Genomic DNA, 19,972 nt, shown 5'->3' with positions numbered 1-19,972 from the left:
CGTGTGAGATGAGTGCAATTGTGCGGTAGTTTGAGCACAGAGTCAATAGTAGCTATGGTCAATTAAGGAAAATTGACTCTTCAAGGAGAGTCAATTCAAGGAGACTGTCCTTTATTATTTAACCTATTGCATGCATGCTAAGTCACTACAGTCATATCTGACTCTTGCAATCACATATAGCCCACCAGGCTTCTCTGTCCATGGGATTTCCCAGGCAAGAATCCCAGAGTGGGTTGCCATTTCCTACTCCAGGGGACCTTCCCAACCCAGGGATCGAACCCACATCTCATCATGTCTCCTGCGTTTGCAGGCCAGTTCCTTACTACTAGTGAGACCTCAGTCAGTTCAGTTGCTCAGTCATGTCCGACTCTTTGCAACCCCATGGACTGCAGTACGCCAGGCCTCCCCGTCCATCGCCAACTCCAGGAGTTTACCTAAACTCACGTCCATTGAGTCAGTGATGCCATCCAACCATCTCATCCTGTTTGTCCCCTTCTCCTCCCGCCTTCAATCTTTCCCAGCATCAGGGTCTTTTCCAATTAGTCGGTTTGAGACCTGGGAAGCCCCAGTGGGACAAGGTGAAGCAGTCTCAAGAAGACTCTCTCAAAAGAGCCCAATGGCTGGCAGAGTAAAAGTACTGCCTGCCTGAGCGCCCAGCCAAACACTGGTGGGCCTGTCGTCTATGGATATGCACTTCCCATTGACCCATCAGTGACTTGTGACTTGCCTGCTTTAAAGGGGTCCCTAAATAAGCCACAGTTTGTCAAGAGTTATTTCAGCCCTTTGTAACCATGTATGTATTTTTCAATATCCAATCTGAATCCTTTAAATTAGGCTGCCAGGACCTGACTTCTTGTCCTATCTCCCCAGAACTGTCCATCTCACCTTTATCCTTGGTTGTAGACTCTCGGGGTCCGAAAAGGTCCAGAGGACCTGAGTTCAGTGGCCAGTCCTGTACCTCTCCAGCTAGAGGACGTGGGACAAGTCACCTGTTAGGACACTGCTCTGACTTAATGTCCATATCACCCCACCTTAGAAGCACTTTCTGAATTATATGTTCTCCAGCAATTTTACATTCTCCATCCTTCCTTCTAGAAACTTCCTCCTCCTCTGATTTCTAGGTTTCCTATTTTTCTGCATCTCTCTGGGGCTCTACTCGACCCCTTACATGTTTTTCTATCCCAGGATTTGACCCTCTTGACCCACCACTGTTCTCAATCATCCTCCCCAGATGATCTCACCCAAACCCAATGGCTTCAATCACCCAATGTCTCCCTTCATGGACGATTGCACAGTGATTAAAATGAAAACTATGAAGCCAGGTATATATCCCAGGTTGTTTATGATGTTATGATCGTGTGTTTTCTTTTGCACACATTTATCTGTACTGTAATTACAACCATATACAGACTATGAGTTCACGTTGGCAGACTAGAAGGGCAGGTGGTGGATGAGTGGACACATCCTGTAGTTTGCTCATCTTCCAGCCTTCAGGAAACCTGTCATCCCCTACCCACGTGGTCTTAGAGAAGCCTCAGTCATGGCATTGCCACCCCCACACTGCGGGCTTGTAATCCTGGCTGGCCAACTGGAGGACCCCAATATCTCAGACGCAGTGATGGATTCAAACCCAATTACTTCTGAGACTTTCCTACTAGCAGGATGACTGCTACTTTTGATGGGATGATAGTGGTCATCTTAACTCCTGGGCAGAGCTTCTCTTCAGAATGAAGTCAACCATCAACGAAGCAAGACTAAGAGGGGGCGAGAGTGTCTGAGCTCCATGATCTTGTCTGAATTCCTAGATCCTGCTGTGTCTCCATCTACCCATCTGGATTCCCCAGTCATGAAAACCAATAAATGCCCTGTTGTTTAAACGAGTTGGAACTTGGCTTCGGTCATTCCCAGACCAGAATTCTAACTGGCATAGGTTAACTCGGGCAAGAGGGGAAAAGTTTATTATTATTTAGAGTTCTCTTAATGATGCTGTTCTTTTAGTACTCTTAGTGATGCTCCCCTGGTGACTCAGACAGTAAAGAATCTCCCTGCAATGCAGGATACCCAGGTTCAATCCCTGGGTCGGGAAGATCCCCTGGAGAAGAAAATGGCAACCCACTCCAGTATTGGACTGAGGAGCCTAAAGAATCCCATGGACAGAGGAGCCTGGTGGGTATCGTCCATGGGGTCACAGAGAGTCAGACATGACTGAGCAACTAACACTTTCACTTTTACTAGTGATGCTGTAACACTGAGTACTTAACTGTCTCCCTAAGGGACCTGGGACCCTTAGCTGCAGTGCTTGCACATGGATACACCTCTCCTCCAGCAACAAGATACAAAGAAACTGTATGGGATGAAAAATAACCATGTGTATGTGAAGTTGGGGGCAAATTCTGGACCCAAAAGATACAAAGAGACCAACAAATCCACTGAAGAGCCTGAAGCCAAACCAGGGGGTCAGGAGCAAAAACAGGGTACTGAGCATGTCCCCTGCACACACCACCACCTAAGAGATGGGCAAGCCACTCCTCCAGCCCAAACCCTGGACACACCCATGCCCTGTACCCTTACCCCACACTTAAGGAACCAGCTCCCTTCACCCAGGGAGTGAGCAAGGGAACCTGCTGTTTGTTCTCGCTCCCCACTCCAGCAGCAGGGACCCCAATAAAACTTTGCCTGAATTTCCTCTCTGGCCTCTAGTCAATTTCTAGTTATTGGGGAGGGCCAAGAACTCTGGTCAGTAACATCCCCACCGCCGCCGAATCCCCACCCTACCCCATGCACCCGTTGTTTATTTGGTTAAGGGCATAAGGAAGAAGCCTGGGTGCAAGGACATTCTTTCCAATCCCTCATCACAGAAATCATGCCAATCGGCCAGGTGTATGGAGGTCCTTTTTTTTTTTTTTCTTAAACAAACCTTTATGGGTTAAAAAAAAAAAAAAACCATCTTAAGTATTGTACAATATAAGAGCTGTCTCTAATACAAATCAGGGAAAAGAGCAGACACGCCCTCCGCTCAGGTCACACAATAGGTGGTAAAGCGTTTGTGTTCTTGGGGGAGGGCTTTTTGTTCTGTTGTCCCGCGGAGGTCTTGGGCTCCGCTGGCCCAACAGCCACCTCTGGCTTTCCGGAAGCTTCTGCCAGATGAGGCAGCTGGATCACCTCGGCTGTGTGCTGGCCAGAGCCTCGCTGATTGCCTGGATTCTCATCCTGCTTGGTGGCGCCATCTTTGATTTTGTCTTTAGCCTCTACTTGGAGGACCACATCTGCCAAGGAGAAGACAGCGGGAACAAGTAAGTGTTCAAACGTGAGTTATGTTCTAACTGTCCAACAGGTTCTAAATCACTTCTGGGAAATCCTGGTGGTAACGATACAAAAATGGTTCATTTGTAAAGCACATTCTACGTGCCAGACATCCTTCTAAGCATGCGTGCTTAGTCGCTCAGTTCTGTCTGACTCTATGCAACCTCATGGACTGTAGCCTGCCAGGCTCCTCTGTCCATGGGATTCTCCAGGTAAGAATACTGGAGTGGGGTGCCATGCCCTTCTCCAGGGGAGCTTCCCGACCCAGGGATCAAACCCGGGTCTCCTGCATCTCCCGCAGGTGGATTCTTTACCACTGAGCCATAGGAGGCGCCCATCATTCTAAGCACTTGACAGTTACTGATTCCTTCACTCTGTGCTGCAGCTAGACAGAATCAGCCTTACTCTCATTCTCATGAATGGACAAACCGAGGAACAGAGAGGTTAAGTAAATTGCCTAAGGGCTCACTCCTGGTGAGTGGTGGGGCCAGAATTTATCCCAGATATCCTGACTCCAGTGATCAAGTACATAACCCCAAGGTTATATTGCATATAAAAGATATTTGCATAATTTTGTAATCTGTCTGGTAAAAAATCAATAGGGCAGGGCACGCACAGGAGGACAGACTGAAAGAAACGGAGAGGAAAGAGAATTGAAGATAGGAGAAAAATGGAAATTCCTAATGATGAGAGGGGGAAAAAAAGGAGAACCCAGCCACAAGCAAGTTTCTTGAAAGAGGAAAATCCCCAAATGAAGAAATGGCAGGCCAGGACTGCCACTGGAGGTCCAGTGGTTAGGACTTTGCCTCCCAGTGCAGGGGCTGCGGGTTAGACTCCCGGTTGGGGAGCTAGGATCCCACATGCCTTGCAGCCAAAATTCAACACATAAAAAAAAAGAAGAAAAGAAGAAGCAAGCAATGTTGTAACAAATTCAATAACGAAAATAAACGGTCCACACCAAAAAATCTTTAAAAAAAAAAAAAAAGAAATGTCTAGCTGGTTGTGATGAAACCACAGTAATTAATCAACGCTGAGCTCAGAGAAATTGACATGGGGTTCTCCAGAGCCACCTGACTCCCTGGGATTATGAAGACAGAATGAGCTACTCGAGGGGCTGTACCTTTTTTGTCCAAGTGACGCTGTGCTTGAACTTTGTCCTTCCTGGACTCAGAGGGGAAACAGAGACTCGTTTTCCTCAAGGTCTGAAGCCTGGGCTGAGCTTTGAGGTTCCGAGGCTCATGAATCCAAGCATGCTTGAGCGCCTGGTCAGGGGTCATGCGACGAGAGGGCTCCCAGCTACACACCAACAAGGCCCAGGACCAGTTAGGGTTCTACTTCCCTTTTTAATAATGAAATACTCTCAAAGACCCCAATAAAGAACATAAAATATAAAGATGGTTCATTTTTACAGAACCCATTTAAGCTATGTTGTAACTCAGAGATATCACAGAACAGAGATTATGACATACAGTGTTAAAGTGTGCGTCTGTGTGTGTGTGTGACTCTTTGTGTGTGTGACTTATAGTGTGTGACTATAGCCCATCAGGCTCCTCTGTCCATGGAGTTCTCCAGACAAGAATACTGGAGTGGGTTGCCATGCCCTCCTCCAGAGGAGGAGGGACTGAAGGACTGAACCCAGGACCCAAGTACTGAACCCAGGTCTCCTGCATTGCAGGCAGATTCTTTACTGCTGAGCCACGAGGGAAGCCCTCATTTTGAAGTACCTGGAAGCAACAAGTAGACGTGATCTTTTTAGAAAATGTGTATGACAAGCCAAGGAAAATCTCAGAGCCCAAGGCTTCCAGAGTTCCTAGCAATTCCCTTACAAGAAATAGTATAGAACATCTAAACCAATGGACTTCAGGATTTAATATACTAAGAACACCAAAATGAAAAGATACTTAATTGCTATTCCCAAACTATGGAATTTGGACCTCCAAATACATCACAAGGAAATTAAAGAATGCTAGAATATTAAGATTGTAAGGGGGACTTGGTGATAATCCAAACTTCTAATGTAGTAACAAAATATATGTGACAGAACACCCACCACAGAGTCATCTCGACTTTCTTGAGTAATTTTAGCGACAAGGCACTAACTCACAGAACTAGCTATTCTAACTTTTGAAAACTCCAGTTTTTTAAAAGTCCTTCATTTTGATTGAGCCGAGACTCACTTCTCAGGAACCTTTTCTTATAATCTTTAAAGTTCTTTTTTAATTTTTATTTTTTGGCCGCACCACACAGCATGTGAGATCTTAGTTCCCTAAACAGGGATTGAACCTGCACCCCATGCATGGGAAGCGAAGAGTCCTGACCACTGGACCACCAGGGAAGTCTCAACCTCCTTAAAAATAGTGACAATAGGGATCTTTCCTGGGGGTCCTGTAGTTAGGATTCCACACTCCCAAGGCAGGGGGCCTGGGTTCGATCCCTGGTCCATCCCTAGAGCCCACATGCCACAACTGAAAGATGCTGCATGGTCTATGAAGATCAAAGATCCCACGTGCCACAACTAAGACCTGGAGCAGCCAAGTAAGTAAAAACTTTTTAAGAAAACAGTGACAATAGCTAGTACTTTCTAAATATCTTCTAAACTAGGTCCTGTTCTAAAATGATTTGTGTGCTGTTTTTTTTTTTCCCTATGACTTGACTGAAGTACAGAAGTAACTACTTTCTAAGGTTCAAAATATGCCTATAGATACTAAAAAACTGTACATATTAAATGTTTTATAGATCACCCTTTCCCTAATTCCCTCATGAGAGGATTTAAATTCTAAATCCTAGGGGAATGGGTGGGGAGGGCGCTGCTGCTGCTGCTGCTAAGTCGCTTCAGTTGTGTCCGACTCTGTGCGACCCCATAGACAGCAGCCCACCCGGCTCCCCTGTCCCTGGGATTCTCCAGGCAAGAACACTGGAGTGGGTTGCCATTTCCTTCTCCAATGCATGAAAGTGAAAAGTGAAAGTGAAGTCGCTCAGTCGTGTCCGATTCTTAGCGACCCCATGGACTGCAGCCCACCAGGCTCCCCTGTCCATGGGATTTTCCAGGCAAGAATGCTGGAGTGGGGTACCATTGCCTTCTCCAGGGAGGGTGCTAAAACCAGCTTATATTGGGTGTGGATTCAGTTACAACAGGCTCCGTGAAGACCTTGGCTTCAGTTCATGAAACAGGAGACACTGAGGACGTGCCTACAACCTCGCTGCCAGACAGTCAGGCCAAGGAAGCAAGAAAGCTCAACCTACACGCTGTGTACTCCAGGGCAATCACTTAATCTCTCTGAGCCTCAGCCTCTGTGTTTCAAAACAGAACAAGTCCTCTGCCCCACCGATCGCACAGGACAACGGGTGGGTGGATGCAGTCTGATCGGGCAATGGATGGGGAAGCACCTTGTAGACCCTGAAGCTCTAAGGTCCATGTTCATTGTGCTGTCATCACTGCCTCCCAGACTTTCACCCGCAAATGTGTGGGAAAGGACAGAATTGACGAGGAAACCCCAGAATCAAAGACACCCTGACAAACTCACACCAAACACCTTCTGAGAAAGTCCAGGAAGCTGGTGTCGTAGGTTTTCAGCAACATGGTGAGATCCTTGGAATCCGGGTATCTCTTTTTCCCCCTGTTGTTGGTTATATTTTTAGGAAAACCTTTGGAATCTTTAGAGATACAACATTCTGTGTTTAGTTCCAGGTGTAAATACCCACTGATCACGTCACAGCTCCTCACTCAACCGGGCTGCTTCTTCGCGTGGTCTCTGCAGCCTTCCCCTGCTCCGTCCCACACCGCCCCCTCCCCCACCAACCCCCACACAAACACATCCTAAAGCCCCAGTCAGTCTGAAATAACCACGTGTAAACCAATCCAATGAACACAATTTACAAATGTTTCCTCCTACTCCATGTGTTCTAAGCCTCCTTCCCACCACCTCCTCCCAGAATCAATTAAATGATTTCAATGATTTAACCTCAACCAATGTAAAATAATGATTATGATGATAATAATGATGATGGTGATGATAACAATAACAATAAAATAATTTAAAAAATTTAAAAGTAAATATGAAATGACAGAAACATTCAGCTCTGAGCAAAAAGGATACTGTCCATTCTTGGCTTATCTCTGCCCCTGCTCCTTCCTTCACTTACCCCAAAATGTGAGAATTTGGGACATCCATGGGGAATAACAAGAAAGTCATTTTAGGAGAAGGAATTTGCTCTTAGAACTCATGTACAAACCACACAAGCAAATTGATTTCATTTCTTTTTTTTTTTTTTTTACAGTCATGTCAACATTTTGTCCATAATTGCAATGGTCAAACTTGACTGGTGACTTAAGACACAGCTTAGAATGCCTTTCTTGAGCCATTTCCACTGTTTCTAAAGCCCTCACCAAATGTATGATCTGTCGTTGCTGAAAAGAGGCCCTGGAGACAGCTCCAAAGGTGGCCTGCGAACACCTAGTGCAGTGCTTTGCAGGTGAGACCACTCGTTTGGACATCCGCCAGTGAGAGTGTTCAGAAAGATGACCATGTATGCTCACACCTTACAAACATGCATGTAAAAGGGTGGATATATAAACACACACACACACACACACAATTGACACATTCCATGGAATTCTCACAACTCAGTGGGGTTCATACAATGAAAGGTACACAGTGAAGTGTTTCCAATTATGCAATCCATGCAATGTGCAGTGTGTCCAACAGAACACCTGCTCTTTTTACTGAATTCCTGGAAAAGCCCACAAATGTGTGTTTGTGTGTATACACACATGGGTATCTCTATGTGTTTATACAGATACAAATGGGCTGGGGGTACTGCTTAGGGCAGGAGCCCTGTTTTTGTTGTTGTTTAGTCACTCAGTGGTGTCTGACTTTGTGACCCTATGGACTGCAGCACACCAGGCTTCCCTGTCCTTCACCATCTTTTGCAATTTCCTCAAACTCACATCCATTGAGTTGGTAATGCCATCCAACCATCTCATCAGATCTCCACTTTCCTTTTGACTGTAGCACCAGGTTCCAACCTTATCCTATGCTGTTTTTTCACAGATGATCAAAGAAGAATCAGACTCACAGGCTTACAACAACACAAACCCTACAGTCATCCTTATGTAACTGCTTTTCTTGTACAAAGTTTTTCCCACCTCTCTCTTCTCCATTACCTCATTATCCTCCCCATCTCCTTCTTGCTGCCTGGACCACCCACATCTCTTGCTATCCTTGAAGCAACATCACTTTGCTGCTAATTAGAGATATTAACCTGGAGTGGCTGGGGCGTTCGAGGACCTGTTGACAGCCTGAGAGATAAGATCTGAAGTCGGCATAGTGTTTCCCAAACTCGCCTCATCTTAAGCTGCTGTAAAAACATACAGATTCCTGACTCCCAACTCAAAGCCACCATATCATAGGAGGATGATGGGAATTATCACTGTTTCCAAGAACCCAGATGATTCTTATAATCAGATAAAGTTTAGGAAGCACAGAAGAAGATGCGGCTCCCAATAAAGTCCTTTCTTGCGTGGGAAGGCAAGATGCATGATGCTGCTACCAAAACCACATCACTCATTCTGAAGCCTGGTGCTGATGGTAAAAGTCAGGTTCTTGATGAACCGGACATGTGTGAGCCTCTGCTATCCTCTTACCAAAATACCCTCTATTCCCTTCCCTTTGATTCCCCCAAATACAATCTCCTGAGTTCAGGGTTATAGGTTTGAGAGGTGACTCTCCCCACAATGTCTTTGTCAAGCAGGAGGGAACAGCATGTGCCTACTCATCTTTCCCTAAAATCCTTCGACATCCAAAAGGCTGTTAAAAGTGGTGAATGGGAAAAGTATATTTGGGGTCAAACAACCAGTTCTGTCGCCTTGTACATAAGTTACACCAGTGAGTCAGCCAGACCTTCTTTCAAAGAAGGAAGGTCTGCTTTCATCAGACTACTTTCAAAGAAGATCTAGCCTGTGGGCACTTCCCTAAGCAGCTGGGACACCAACACTGACCCTACTCAGAGAGGCAGTCTTTACGCCTCTGGCCATGATTACATGCTGACGTTTAAAAGATGTAACCATTGGGATGGCGCAGGACCAACCAATCAGAGTGGATGACAGCTTTGGCATTGGAGGGGGATCCTGGAGGGCTCTTCCTTGCCAGACCTTAAACTTTTAGTTTCTGGCTTGTGGGCTCCAAGGAGTGCTGGGAGAGATGCCAGAGAACCTGTGGCTGTGGCAGGGGCTCAGGGCCATGGCCTTTTCACCAAATGTTATAGAAACAGACTACATTTTAACCCCCACGTGGCTGAACCAATATGCATGGACTGATCATTGACACAACTGCAGCCTTTTTGTCCAGGAGGATCCCGCAGGGCAGTGTTCTTTTGACTGTGCTATTGATGGGACAAGATGTGTCATTCAGATGGTGGGGAGTCCCTTCAAGGAGCCCCCTTCCCTCACACCTGGCTTCACTCCTCTCGGCTGTCACTAGGGCCGCTGTGGCTTTTGCTCCATGGGAATCCCTTAGGAACGGGATCGTAGCCCTGGGACTGGGTCACCTTCTGGTTCAGAGTGGCCCAGAGCCCTGCCTCAGTTGCACCTCATTCATTCACCTGTCTGTCCTGCTCAGCACGACTTGGCTGAAAGGGCAGAGACGCCTAAACTCCAGAGCCTGGGAACTGTGACGGGGGGCAGCCTAGGGGCTGTGGATGAGGCTGAATTCCAGCAATTAGGCAGATATCCTGCACAAAACTGACAAGTCATCGCATATCCACAGCAAAGCTGTTCTGGCAGCCCTTGCTTATTCGTTTTATAGCGAAGTCGCAGTGAACCTGGAACAGTAAGGGACTGGGCAATTAAGAGAATTTCAGCAGGAAAGAATAGGGCTCCATTAATGATGGAATGGAATGATGGAATTTTCCACTGTTCTTGCGAGGACTCTTCTGCTCTTTGATTTCCCTTCATAGTGCATCATGTGAGTGGGCAGGCAAGCTGCGAGGGGAGGTGGGGAGACTTTATAAAAGAGCATAGAGTTCTAAGCTTTGATGAATCTTCTAAGCAGGAATCTGGTCACTCAGGCACCTGCCAAGACCTCATTCCTGGTATGACTTCCCCACCCACCTCCATCACACACCTGGTACCATTCTCAGCATCTTTTCACTTTTCTGAATGAAACCTCTAAGCACAGCCTGCCCTTTGGGATGGAGCCAGAGGAAGAGCATCGCATGGGGTGTAGGGCATGGAAGGTGTCTTCAAGGGCTAGGGAATCTTATCAGCCACCGTGGTAAAAAGAGAGTCAGACCCAGGACTCACCAAAGAACATCTGTCTCCTGGAGGCCGTCTGGATGAAGCGGGTTGGTGGCAGGCCCAGCACCTGCAATAAGGGCAAAGCGGTAGATTCACCCTCCTAGGGTCACACTTGCCAAGACTGTTGGAACCGGGGGGGACTTGGGCCAAACTGGCTTCTCCAGACAAGGACCTGAGATGTGAAGTTAATAAGGCTTCCCTGGTGGCTCAGCGGTAAAGAATCAGCCTGCCAATGCAGAAGACACAGGTTCGATCTCTGGGTCAAGTAGATTTCCTGGAGGAGGAAATGACAACCCACTCCAATATGCTTGCCTGGGAAATCCCGTGGGCAGAGAAGCCTGGTGGGCTAGAGCTCATGGGGACGCAAAGGGTCAGACAGGACTGAGTGAGTAAACAACAAACAGCAGCATGAAAGGATGACCTCAAGCCAGTGGTGGAGCAGGACCACAGCCGGAGGCTCGACTCCTAATCCAGGGCCGTTCCAGTGTCCTGAGACTCGATCAGCATTGCCCACGTTACCCTAAACAGGCATTAGCACGAGCCAGGTGCGCACTCGATGTGGCCGCCAGCTCTCACTGCCAGAGCGAGTAAACCAGGGCAGCTCGCACCACCCGTGGACGGGGTGACAGCTGCCAGCTCGGAGCATCAAAGGGAAGGGGAGGAAGAGCGGATGAAGACCACCAGACGGACATCAGGCCACAGGATGACTTCTGAAAAGCAAAGAGCAGCGCCTGCCTGGTCACCTTATCTGCACAGCAGCCTACGGGGCTGCATGGAGAGAGACCAAGGGTGTCCCCAACAGCCCAGGTTCCTGGCTCTGCCGCCTGGTTCCCAGCCATGTTCCTTCCCTTGTGCTCCTCGGCTTGAGATCAAGAGGAAGCTGAATCAGTTCTAGGGCAGTGGGAACCTCCACTTGGATCTGTTGCCCCCTCCCCAATTCTCCTGGGAACTGGAAGATGATTGGCTCAGGGATGCTTCATTAAATCATCCATCATCAGCCTCAGAAGCCATGGACTCTGGTCACCTCACTTTACAGAGACCCACAGCATGGAAGTGAATTGTCAAAGAGAAAGAGTAGCAGCTTGCAGGTTTACTGATTTCCAGGGTGGTGTTCATCCCACTGTGGCTATCATCATAGCACTAATACCTAAAGCATTTGAATACTCTATTCTTAGTTTCAAGCACGAGATGAATCTCTTTCTTAATTCTCAAAGCTATATGTGTCTCTCCAACCATCTTTAATAAAATCTAGAAAATACAAATTTGGGATGGAAGGATAGATAAACAGGTAGACGTAATAAATTAGCTATACCTTTGTTCACAGTCAAAATATCATTGGGAAAATCCTAAAATGTGAAATTTCTACTTTGGGGGATTACTTTTTCCTGTGCTGTCTAACTTGGCTTCATAGTGAAAAGAAAAATAAAGTGTTAGTCACTCAGTTGCATCTGAATCTTTGCAGCCCCATAGACTGTAGCCCACCAGGTTCCTCTATTGTCTAATTTGGCTTCATAACAAGATGCCTTTAAGTAAGAGAAGAGCAGGCATAATACATGCTTATATGAGAGTCTTGGTAAAACCTTTTCACTGGGAGATATTCTTTCCAGAAAGTTAAGATTATAACTAATGACTGAACAGTATATAGATTTTGTTGGGTGTTGTGTCAGTCTGGTTTTTAGATTCTTTTGAATATATAGGAAAGTTGTTTAGTTGCTAAGTTGTGTCCAACTCTTTTGCGACCCCATGGACTGTAGTCCACCAGGCTCCTCTGTCCATGGGATCCTCCAGGCAAAGAATACTGGAGTGGGTTGCTATTTCTTCCTCCAGGGGATCTTCCCGATCCAGGGATCAAACCTGCATTTCCTGTATCTCCTGTATTGGCAGGAGGAATTTTTTTTTCTACTACTTAGCCACCTGGAAAGCCTGCTATAACAGTCTTATTTTAAACATCATGATATGCTGAAACTTACATCCTTTGCAACTAGTTAAATTTCTGATAAAAATGTTAGATGTCAACTCAAACGTGTACATAATTTCAAAACATCCCGCCCTCCCCTGTTAACAGATGCCGGCCATGGCTCTACAGCGAGCCAGATGCCACCTGGCATCTGAGAACAGAAGTTACCAGCCCCGAGGGTGTCGGCTGGAAGGCAGCCGGGCCCCCTCACCTCCATGATGCAGGCCAGCTGCTCCACCTCGTTCTCCCCGGGGAACAGCGGGTAGCCCGTGTGTAGCTCGGCCATGATGCAGCCCAGGCTCCACATGTCAATGGCCATGTTGTATGGATGGCCCAGGATCACCTCTGGGGATCGGTAGAACCGGCTCTGGACGTAGGTGTAGACTGTGGGGGAGAGAAGAAAGACCTCACATGGAAACCTCCTCCCAGAGCACACTGCCCCCTGTATCTGCAGCACTTACAACTCATCTACTCTTGTTCAGTCGCTCAGTCCTGCAACACATGGATTGCAGCAACCAGGCTCCCTGTCCTTCACCATCTCCTGGAGTCTGCCCAAACTCATGGCCACTGAGTCGGTGATGTCATCCAACCATCTCATCCTCTGTCATCCCCTTCTCTTGTGTCTTCAACCTTTCCCAGCATCAGTATCTTTTTCAGTGAGTTGGCTCTTCAAATCAGGTGGTCAAAGTATTGGAGCATCAGTTTCAGCATCAGTCTTTCCATTGAATATTCAGGGTTGATTTACTTTAGGATTGACTGGTTTGATCTCACTGTGATCCAAAGGACTCTCAAGAGTCTTCTCCAGCACCACAGTGCGAAAGCATGACTTATGAGTCTATCCCACATCTGTCTCATCACATCATCACAGCAGCCTGATTATCATGAAGGGTTGTTATCCTCAAGTTGTTGACAAACAGCTCTAAAGAAGGCATTGTTCTAAGGAAGCAAATTTGTCAGGCAAGCTTTTTAAATGATCTCTTGTTGGAGTACAGTTGCTTTACAGTGCTGGGATAGTTTCTGCTGCATGGCAAAGTGGAGCAGCTATGATGTTGTTGTTCAGCCGCCCAATCATGTCCAGCTCTTTGAGACCCCATGGACTGCAGCATGCCAGGCCTCTCTGTCCCTCACTATCTCCTGAAGTTTGCCCAACTTTATGTCCGTATGAATCAGCTATACATATACACATACCCCCTCTTGTTTGGATTTCCATCCCATGTAGGGCACCACAGAGCGCTGAGAAGAGTTCCCTGTGCCATACAGTAGGTTCTTGCCAGTTATCTGTTTTACACCTAGTATCAATAGTTTATATGTGTCAATCCCAAACTCCCAATTCATCCCACCGCCTTCCCCCTTACAGTGAAGTAACTCAGAAAGAGACAAAGAAGTATTGTGTATTAACGTGTATATGTGGAATCTAGAAAAATAGTATGGGTGACCTTATTCACAAAGTAGAAACAGAGACACAGATGTAGAGGACAAACGTGGATATCAAGACGAGCTTTTAAAAAACAAAACGTGAGGCAGATGTAAAGCTAAGTTTTCAAACTGTTTGATTAGTCTGGGGAAGACATGCTCTGAAAATATTGCAATTTGGCAAGGGAAGAGGTGTATGAGAACTGAAAAAGTAGCATGCAAAATGCATAATTTTAACATGCATATTCAATATAGTATGTGCACTGTGTTGTATAATGTAAAGTATAGAAAGAAAAGCTTAACAAAAATCTCAGCAGAGGAGGACGTATGAAAGGTATAGTACTGTAGGCAGCCTAGATTTTATAGTTGACAAGACTGAGACAAAGGAATGGGACACTACAGTTATTTTGCAAATGCTGTTAATTGGTTACCTAGGTGGGGGCAGGGCAGGGCTTTTGTGTGTGTGTGTGTGTGTGTGTGTGTGTGTGTGTGTGTTCTGGCACGTGCGATCTTAGTTCCATGACCAGGGAACAAACCCAGGCCCCTACAGGCAGGTTCTTAACCTCTGGACCACGGAGGAAGTCCAGTCATCTCTCTATTGTTTGAATTGGTTACAGTAAGGATGTAATAATTTTTGTAATTTAAAACAAAATGAAGATCTAACAAAAATGACTTTTAGACCCTGTCTGCTTCCAAAATGGACTTGAAGCACTTTGCAATCAAAGTACAAATAGACGGGAAAGTAGAGGGGAAGGGTGAGGGTGGGGATGAATGAACTAGCTGAAGGGGATCAAGAAGTACAAATTTAAGTCTGAAAATTTCTGAAATAAATAAGCCACAGGATGTAATATACAGCATATAGAATATAATCAATAATATTGCAATAACTTTTATGGGGACAGATGGTTACTAGACTTCTCACGGTGATCATTTCGTATACATAGGCAACAGTCAAATCAGTATGTTGTACACCTGAATCTAACTTATACAGAAGGTCAACTATACCTCAATGAAAAGTTAATAAGAGAAAAAAGTTAAATCTAATGGATACTCACATGATGCTTACATGTGTCAGACACTGTTCCAAGTGATTTATATGGATTAACTCTTTGAATCCTTATAACTACCCTACAACAGTTATTTTATTTTAGTTGTTTTCAATTGGAGTATAATTCTTTTATAACACTGTGTTAGTTTCTGCTGTACAACGTGAATCAGCCATATGTATACATATATCCCCTCCCTCTTGACCCTCTCTCACTCACCTCCCCCGCCCCACTCCTCCAGGTCATCACAGAGCACTGGGCTGGGCTCCCTGTGCTATGCAGAAGCTTCCCACTAGCTGTCTATTTTACACATAATAGCGTATATATGTCAGTGATACTCTCCCAATTCGTCCCACCCTCTCCTTCCCCCTGCTGTGTCCACAAGTTTGCCCTCTGCATCTACATCTATATTCCTGCCCTGCAAACAGGTTCATCACTACTGTTTTTCTAGATTCCATGTTTCTGGGTTATTATGTGATATTTGTTTTTCTCTTTCTGACTTACTTCTCTCTGTATGACAGGCTCTGGGTCCATCCACATCACTACAAATGACTCGATTTCGTTCTCTTTATATGGCTGAGTAATATTCCATTGTATACAGGTACCACATCTTCTTTATCCATTCCTCTGTCGATGGACTATTAGGTTGAAGCAGGTATTATTATCATACCCATTTTAAAATGAGGAAACTGAGGCATACAGAGATTCAATAAATTCCCAAGGTCACTCAACGGCAGGTGGCAGAGCTGGGATTTGGACTCAAACAGTTCTAATTGAGCATCCATTCTCTCTACTGTTTTGTGGTTAAAGTAAAGATCAAGGGAAGTCAGAAAACATAAAAGTGGGGAAAAAACACCTGGAAACTGAGGGTAAGATCATTACAAACTCAGTTCTAAGCATCTTGGCAGCCAAGATAAATCTTAAGTAATGGGTTACAGAGAGTTCATCTCCAAGGAGGGTGAGCATATTCTTTCTTTCTGGGAAGAATAATGTTTTCTAGCTGGAATTTATTATGGCTTCCATACATAAACAATAAAGGACTTGCATCTCCAAAAATGGTTTTGGAGAATATTCGGAAACATCCATTTAATAGTCTTTCCTTCAGCTTCAGGGAACTTCCTCTGACTCACCCTGCCCCCATGAAGGCTAGTTCCAAAGCCCCTCTTTCATGTGCCTTAGCTCAGTCCATATATATACTTCTCATCCTTGTACACATCACATTATCTTTTTATCTTCCTCTCCTCCACTGGGCAGTAAGCCTGCAGAGGACAGGAAATGCTCATTTTTGGTTCCTGATACCCTATACAGGAGGAGGGCGTGGCAACCTGCTCCAGTATTCTTGGCAATCCCTATGGACAGAGAAGCCTGGTGGGCTACAGTCCATGGGGTCACAAAGAGCTGGACACGACTGAGGAGACTTAGCACACACACCACATGCCCTAGACAGTGACTGACACACAAGAGATACCCAGCAGACGTTGTGGAATGGATGTGTTCTTGACATCAACAAACCTGGCAAAAGCCAAAGGAAAAGACTCTTGAATCAAGTTCAGTGATAGCTGTAGAAATGAATTGGCCAAAAAGTTCATTCAGGTTTTCAGTAAGATGTTATGGAAAAACAAGAAAGAACTTTTTGGCCAATTCAATACTCTAGGGCAGCTTTCTAGATTCTAGCTTGAAATATATATATACATATATATGTATATGTATTTGTTCTTATGACTATATACATATATATAATAACACATATATATTATTTTATATATATATATAACCTGGAGAATCTAGGGTCATGAACCCCAAACTTTAGAATGGCTGTTTTCTGAAGTACAGCCTCCCAGGTACTGTCCCAGAAATTTCAATTTGGGACAGCTGGGGTCAGCCTTCAGAAGCCGTCAGTTTTCAGAGGCCCGGTGCTCTCTGGACCCCAAAGATAATTTGGATAAAGGTCTTTGGATAATTCCAGAGTCACAGAGTACGAAAGCAGCAAAGCAGCTTTACCGTATTTGAACCACCCTTTGCATTTTACAGATGAAGAAACTTAGGCTCAGAGACGTGAACCAGCTTGGTTCAAAGTCAAACCAGCAACTGTGATGGCTGAGCCCAGAGGAGACCCCAGGTGGTGACCTCGTGTGGGAACTGTTTGTTTCAGGAAAGGAAAGAATCGCAAAGGGGAAATTGGGACAAAGGGGCTGGCCCGGCCCTACCTTTCTGGTGTTCATAACAGCTTGATCCAAAGTCAATGACTTTAACAGAGACTTGGCCTTTCTGGCACAACACTATATTCTCCTAGAGGGAAGACAGACACAGGTCAAGCTTTAACAATGTTGGCCGAGGCACGCTATTTACCTAACTGTCCACCAATCTTCTGGAACCTCCTTCAGGGGGGCTCCCCCCACATCTCCAAAACCATGCCCCACCCCCAGTCTCCCTCCTCTGACTTCTGCTTCCAGGGCCACATCTCTTGTCTGGCCCCATTATTTGCTGCTCTGCAGTATTTATTTTGCATCGATACTGACTCTTGACTGACATAAACGCGTGACTCCTGAAGATGGTGAGTTTACTTTTATCTCCTTGGTACCTGGTTCTATGCCTTGCTTGCATAAGGCCTTAGAAATATCACTGACCGGGACTTCCCTGGTGGTCCAGTGGTTAAGAATCTGCCTGCCAGTGCAGGGGACACAGGTTCAATCCCTGGAACCGGAAGATTCTGCATGCCGCGCAGCCACTAAACCCACACACCACAACCACTGAGCCCGTGCTCCATGCTTCACAACAAGAGCAGTCACTGCAATGAGAAGCCTGCGCTCACCACAACTAGAGAAAGCCTGTGCAGCAATGAAGACCCAGTGCAGCCAAAAATAATCAATTAATTAAAAGCAAAAGCAAAAGAAAGATCATTGCCTGAATCGGATGCTTCCTTTAAGTGCCCCAGCAACATACTGGTATGACAATCGAGGACCGAAACAGAAACAAAAAATCCCCCATGGTGATTTGATCGGAGTTGGGACCGTTGCGCTGACTTTGCAGAAATTGTGAAGCCAGGTGTTCCAGCAGAATCCTGGATGAGAAGGCAGAGCTCTGGGCTCTCCTCTCAGAGCATGACAGTGGCCCACCTGGGGCTGGAAGGTTAGAGTCCTAATCGTATTTCCAGGGATCTCAATATCAAATGAATCAAGGGATCGGATGCATGAGGCCGTCACAGCTCACTGATACTAACCACTAAGTCCACAGGAATAACTGCCTGATTCTTGAGTCCACACTCACCAAACTCTCCTGCTTGTATGTCAACTTTTCTATTGAGCATGTATATTCCTGTCCACTTGATCTACTTCTCAAGCAAATCGATTCGCTCATATTTCAGCTACCACCTATCCTGTGGGTTCCTTGCTGAGAGTCAGTCCCCTAAGCCCAAAGACCATGGTCCCTTTGGAGGTGCAAAGCTGAGGATTAGGAACTTGGATGTGGAGAATAAATTAGTGTACCACTCTCCTTGTCTGGCTCTACCAGTCAGCCCCAAGAGAACATCTCTATCTTGACAATCCTTAATTAATAGAAGTATCCCAGATCTGGCTCAGTAATAAAGAATCCACCTACCAAGCCAGAGACTCGGGTTCAATCCCTGGGTCAGGAAGATCCCCCGGAGCAGGAAATGGCAACCCACTCTAGTATTTTTGCCTGGAGAATCCCGTGAACAGAGAAGCCAGGTGGCCTATAGTCCATGGGGTCACAATAGAGTCGGACATGACTGAGCAACTGAGCATGCATCCCAGATCTAGCCAATGAGTTATAGTATTTTTAAATAATGTGAAACTTTAATTTGGGGGTGAGGAGAAAGGGATGAGGAAAAATTAAGGCACATACCCATGAACTGTTTTGAAACCAGCTCCTGACCCCAGATCTTCATATCCTTGTACCTTTTCCCTAGTGACCTCTCTGTATTCCTTACAATGGCAATCATTAACTCTCTTTTTTAAAAGAATTGTTTGATGTAGACCATTTTTGAAGTCTTCATTAAATTTGTTACAATGTTGCTTGTTTTATGTTTTGGTTTTTTGCCCCCTCGGCATGTGGGATCCTACCTCCACAACCGAACCCACAGCCTCTGCATTAGAAGGTGAAGTCTTAACCACTGGAGCACCATGGAAGTCCTTTATTAACTCTTTCCAACAAGCAATTGTTAACTGCCCACCATTACTTCCCTGGTGGCTCAGATGGTAAGGAGTCCGCCCGCAAAGCAGGAGACCCGGGTTTGATCCCTGGGTTGGGAAGATCCCCTAGAGGAGGAAACAGCAACCCACTCTAGCATTCTTGCCTGAAATGTCCCATGGATAGAGGAGCCTAGCAGTCTATAGTCCATGGGGTTGCAAAGAGTCAGACACAACTGAGAAACTTCACTTTCACTTTCATCATTACTATTGCCAGGGACATGTTAGGTCCTGAGAATATATTGAAGAGAAGACATGGTTTCTGACCTTGACCATGGAGAAACTTGCAGTCCAGCAGGGGATATGGATAAAGAAACAATTCCAACACAAAGTGATCAGTGCAGTGACAGAGCTAATATAGAACAGGAGCCAGACATGTGGGGGGTGGGGGGCATCAATATGGAGTAAAAGAAGTCTTTGGAGATTTCCTGTATCCTAGGACCAACTCAGAGTGGGCTTCCCAGGTGGCGCTAGTGGTACAGAATCCACCTGCCAATGCAGGAGACCCAGGAGATGTGGGTTTGATCCCTGGGTGGAGAAGGTCCCCTGCAGAAGGAAATAGCAACCCACTGCAGTATTCTTGCCTGGAGAATCCAATGGACAGAGGGGCCTGGCGGGCTACAGTCCATGGGATCACAAAGAGTCGGACACGACTGAGCACACACAGCACCAACTCAGAGGACAGGGTGGATTTAGGACATCCGCCTCCCTGCTTGACACACGTCTCCGAGTACCCACCCAGGGCTCAGTC

At 46.0% G+C, this 19,972-nt stretch overlaps 1 protein-coding gene across 1 annotated transcript in view; it reads right to left on the bottom strand.

Moving 5' to 3' along the window:
• Positions 1-3,021: 3,021 nt before the first annotated feature.
• Positions 3,022-19,972, bottom strand: part of DYRK4 (dual specificity tyrosine phosphorylation regulated kinase 4) — a 48,777-nt gene continuing 31,826 nt past the window's right edge. Inside the window, exons 10-15 of the mRNA XM_043439901.1 lie at positions 17,221-17,302; positions 12,766-12,938; positions 10,604-10,664; positions 6,828-6,957; positions 4,424-4,599; positions 3,022-3,266 (exon numbers count right to left, since the gene is read on the bottom strand). Coding sequence (XP_043295836.1) covers positions 3,022-3,266; positions 4,424-4,599; positions 6,828-6,957; positions 10,604-10,664; positions 12,766-12,938; positions 17,221-17,302 — 867 coding nt within the window. The remainder of the gene's footprint in view (positions 3,267-4,423; positions 4,600-6,827; positions 6,958-10,603; positions 10,665-12,765; positions 12,939-17,220; positions 17,303-19,972) is intronic.

The sequence above is a fragment of the Cervus canadensis genome, chromosome 21, assembly GCF_019320065.1.
Source record: "Cervus canadensis isolate Bull #8, Minnesota chromosome 21, ASM1932006v1, whole genome shotgun sequence".
Classification (NCBI taxonomy): Eukaryota; Metazoa; Chordata; class Mammalia; order Artiodactyla; family Cervidae; genus Cervus; species Cervus canadensis.
Note: the sequence above shows the minus strand (reverse complement) of the source record. Positions and strands in the feature narration are given on the sequence as shown.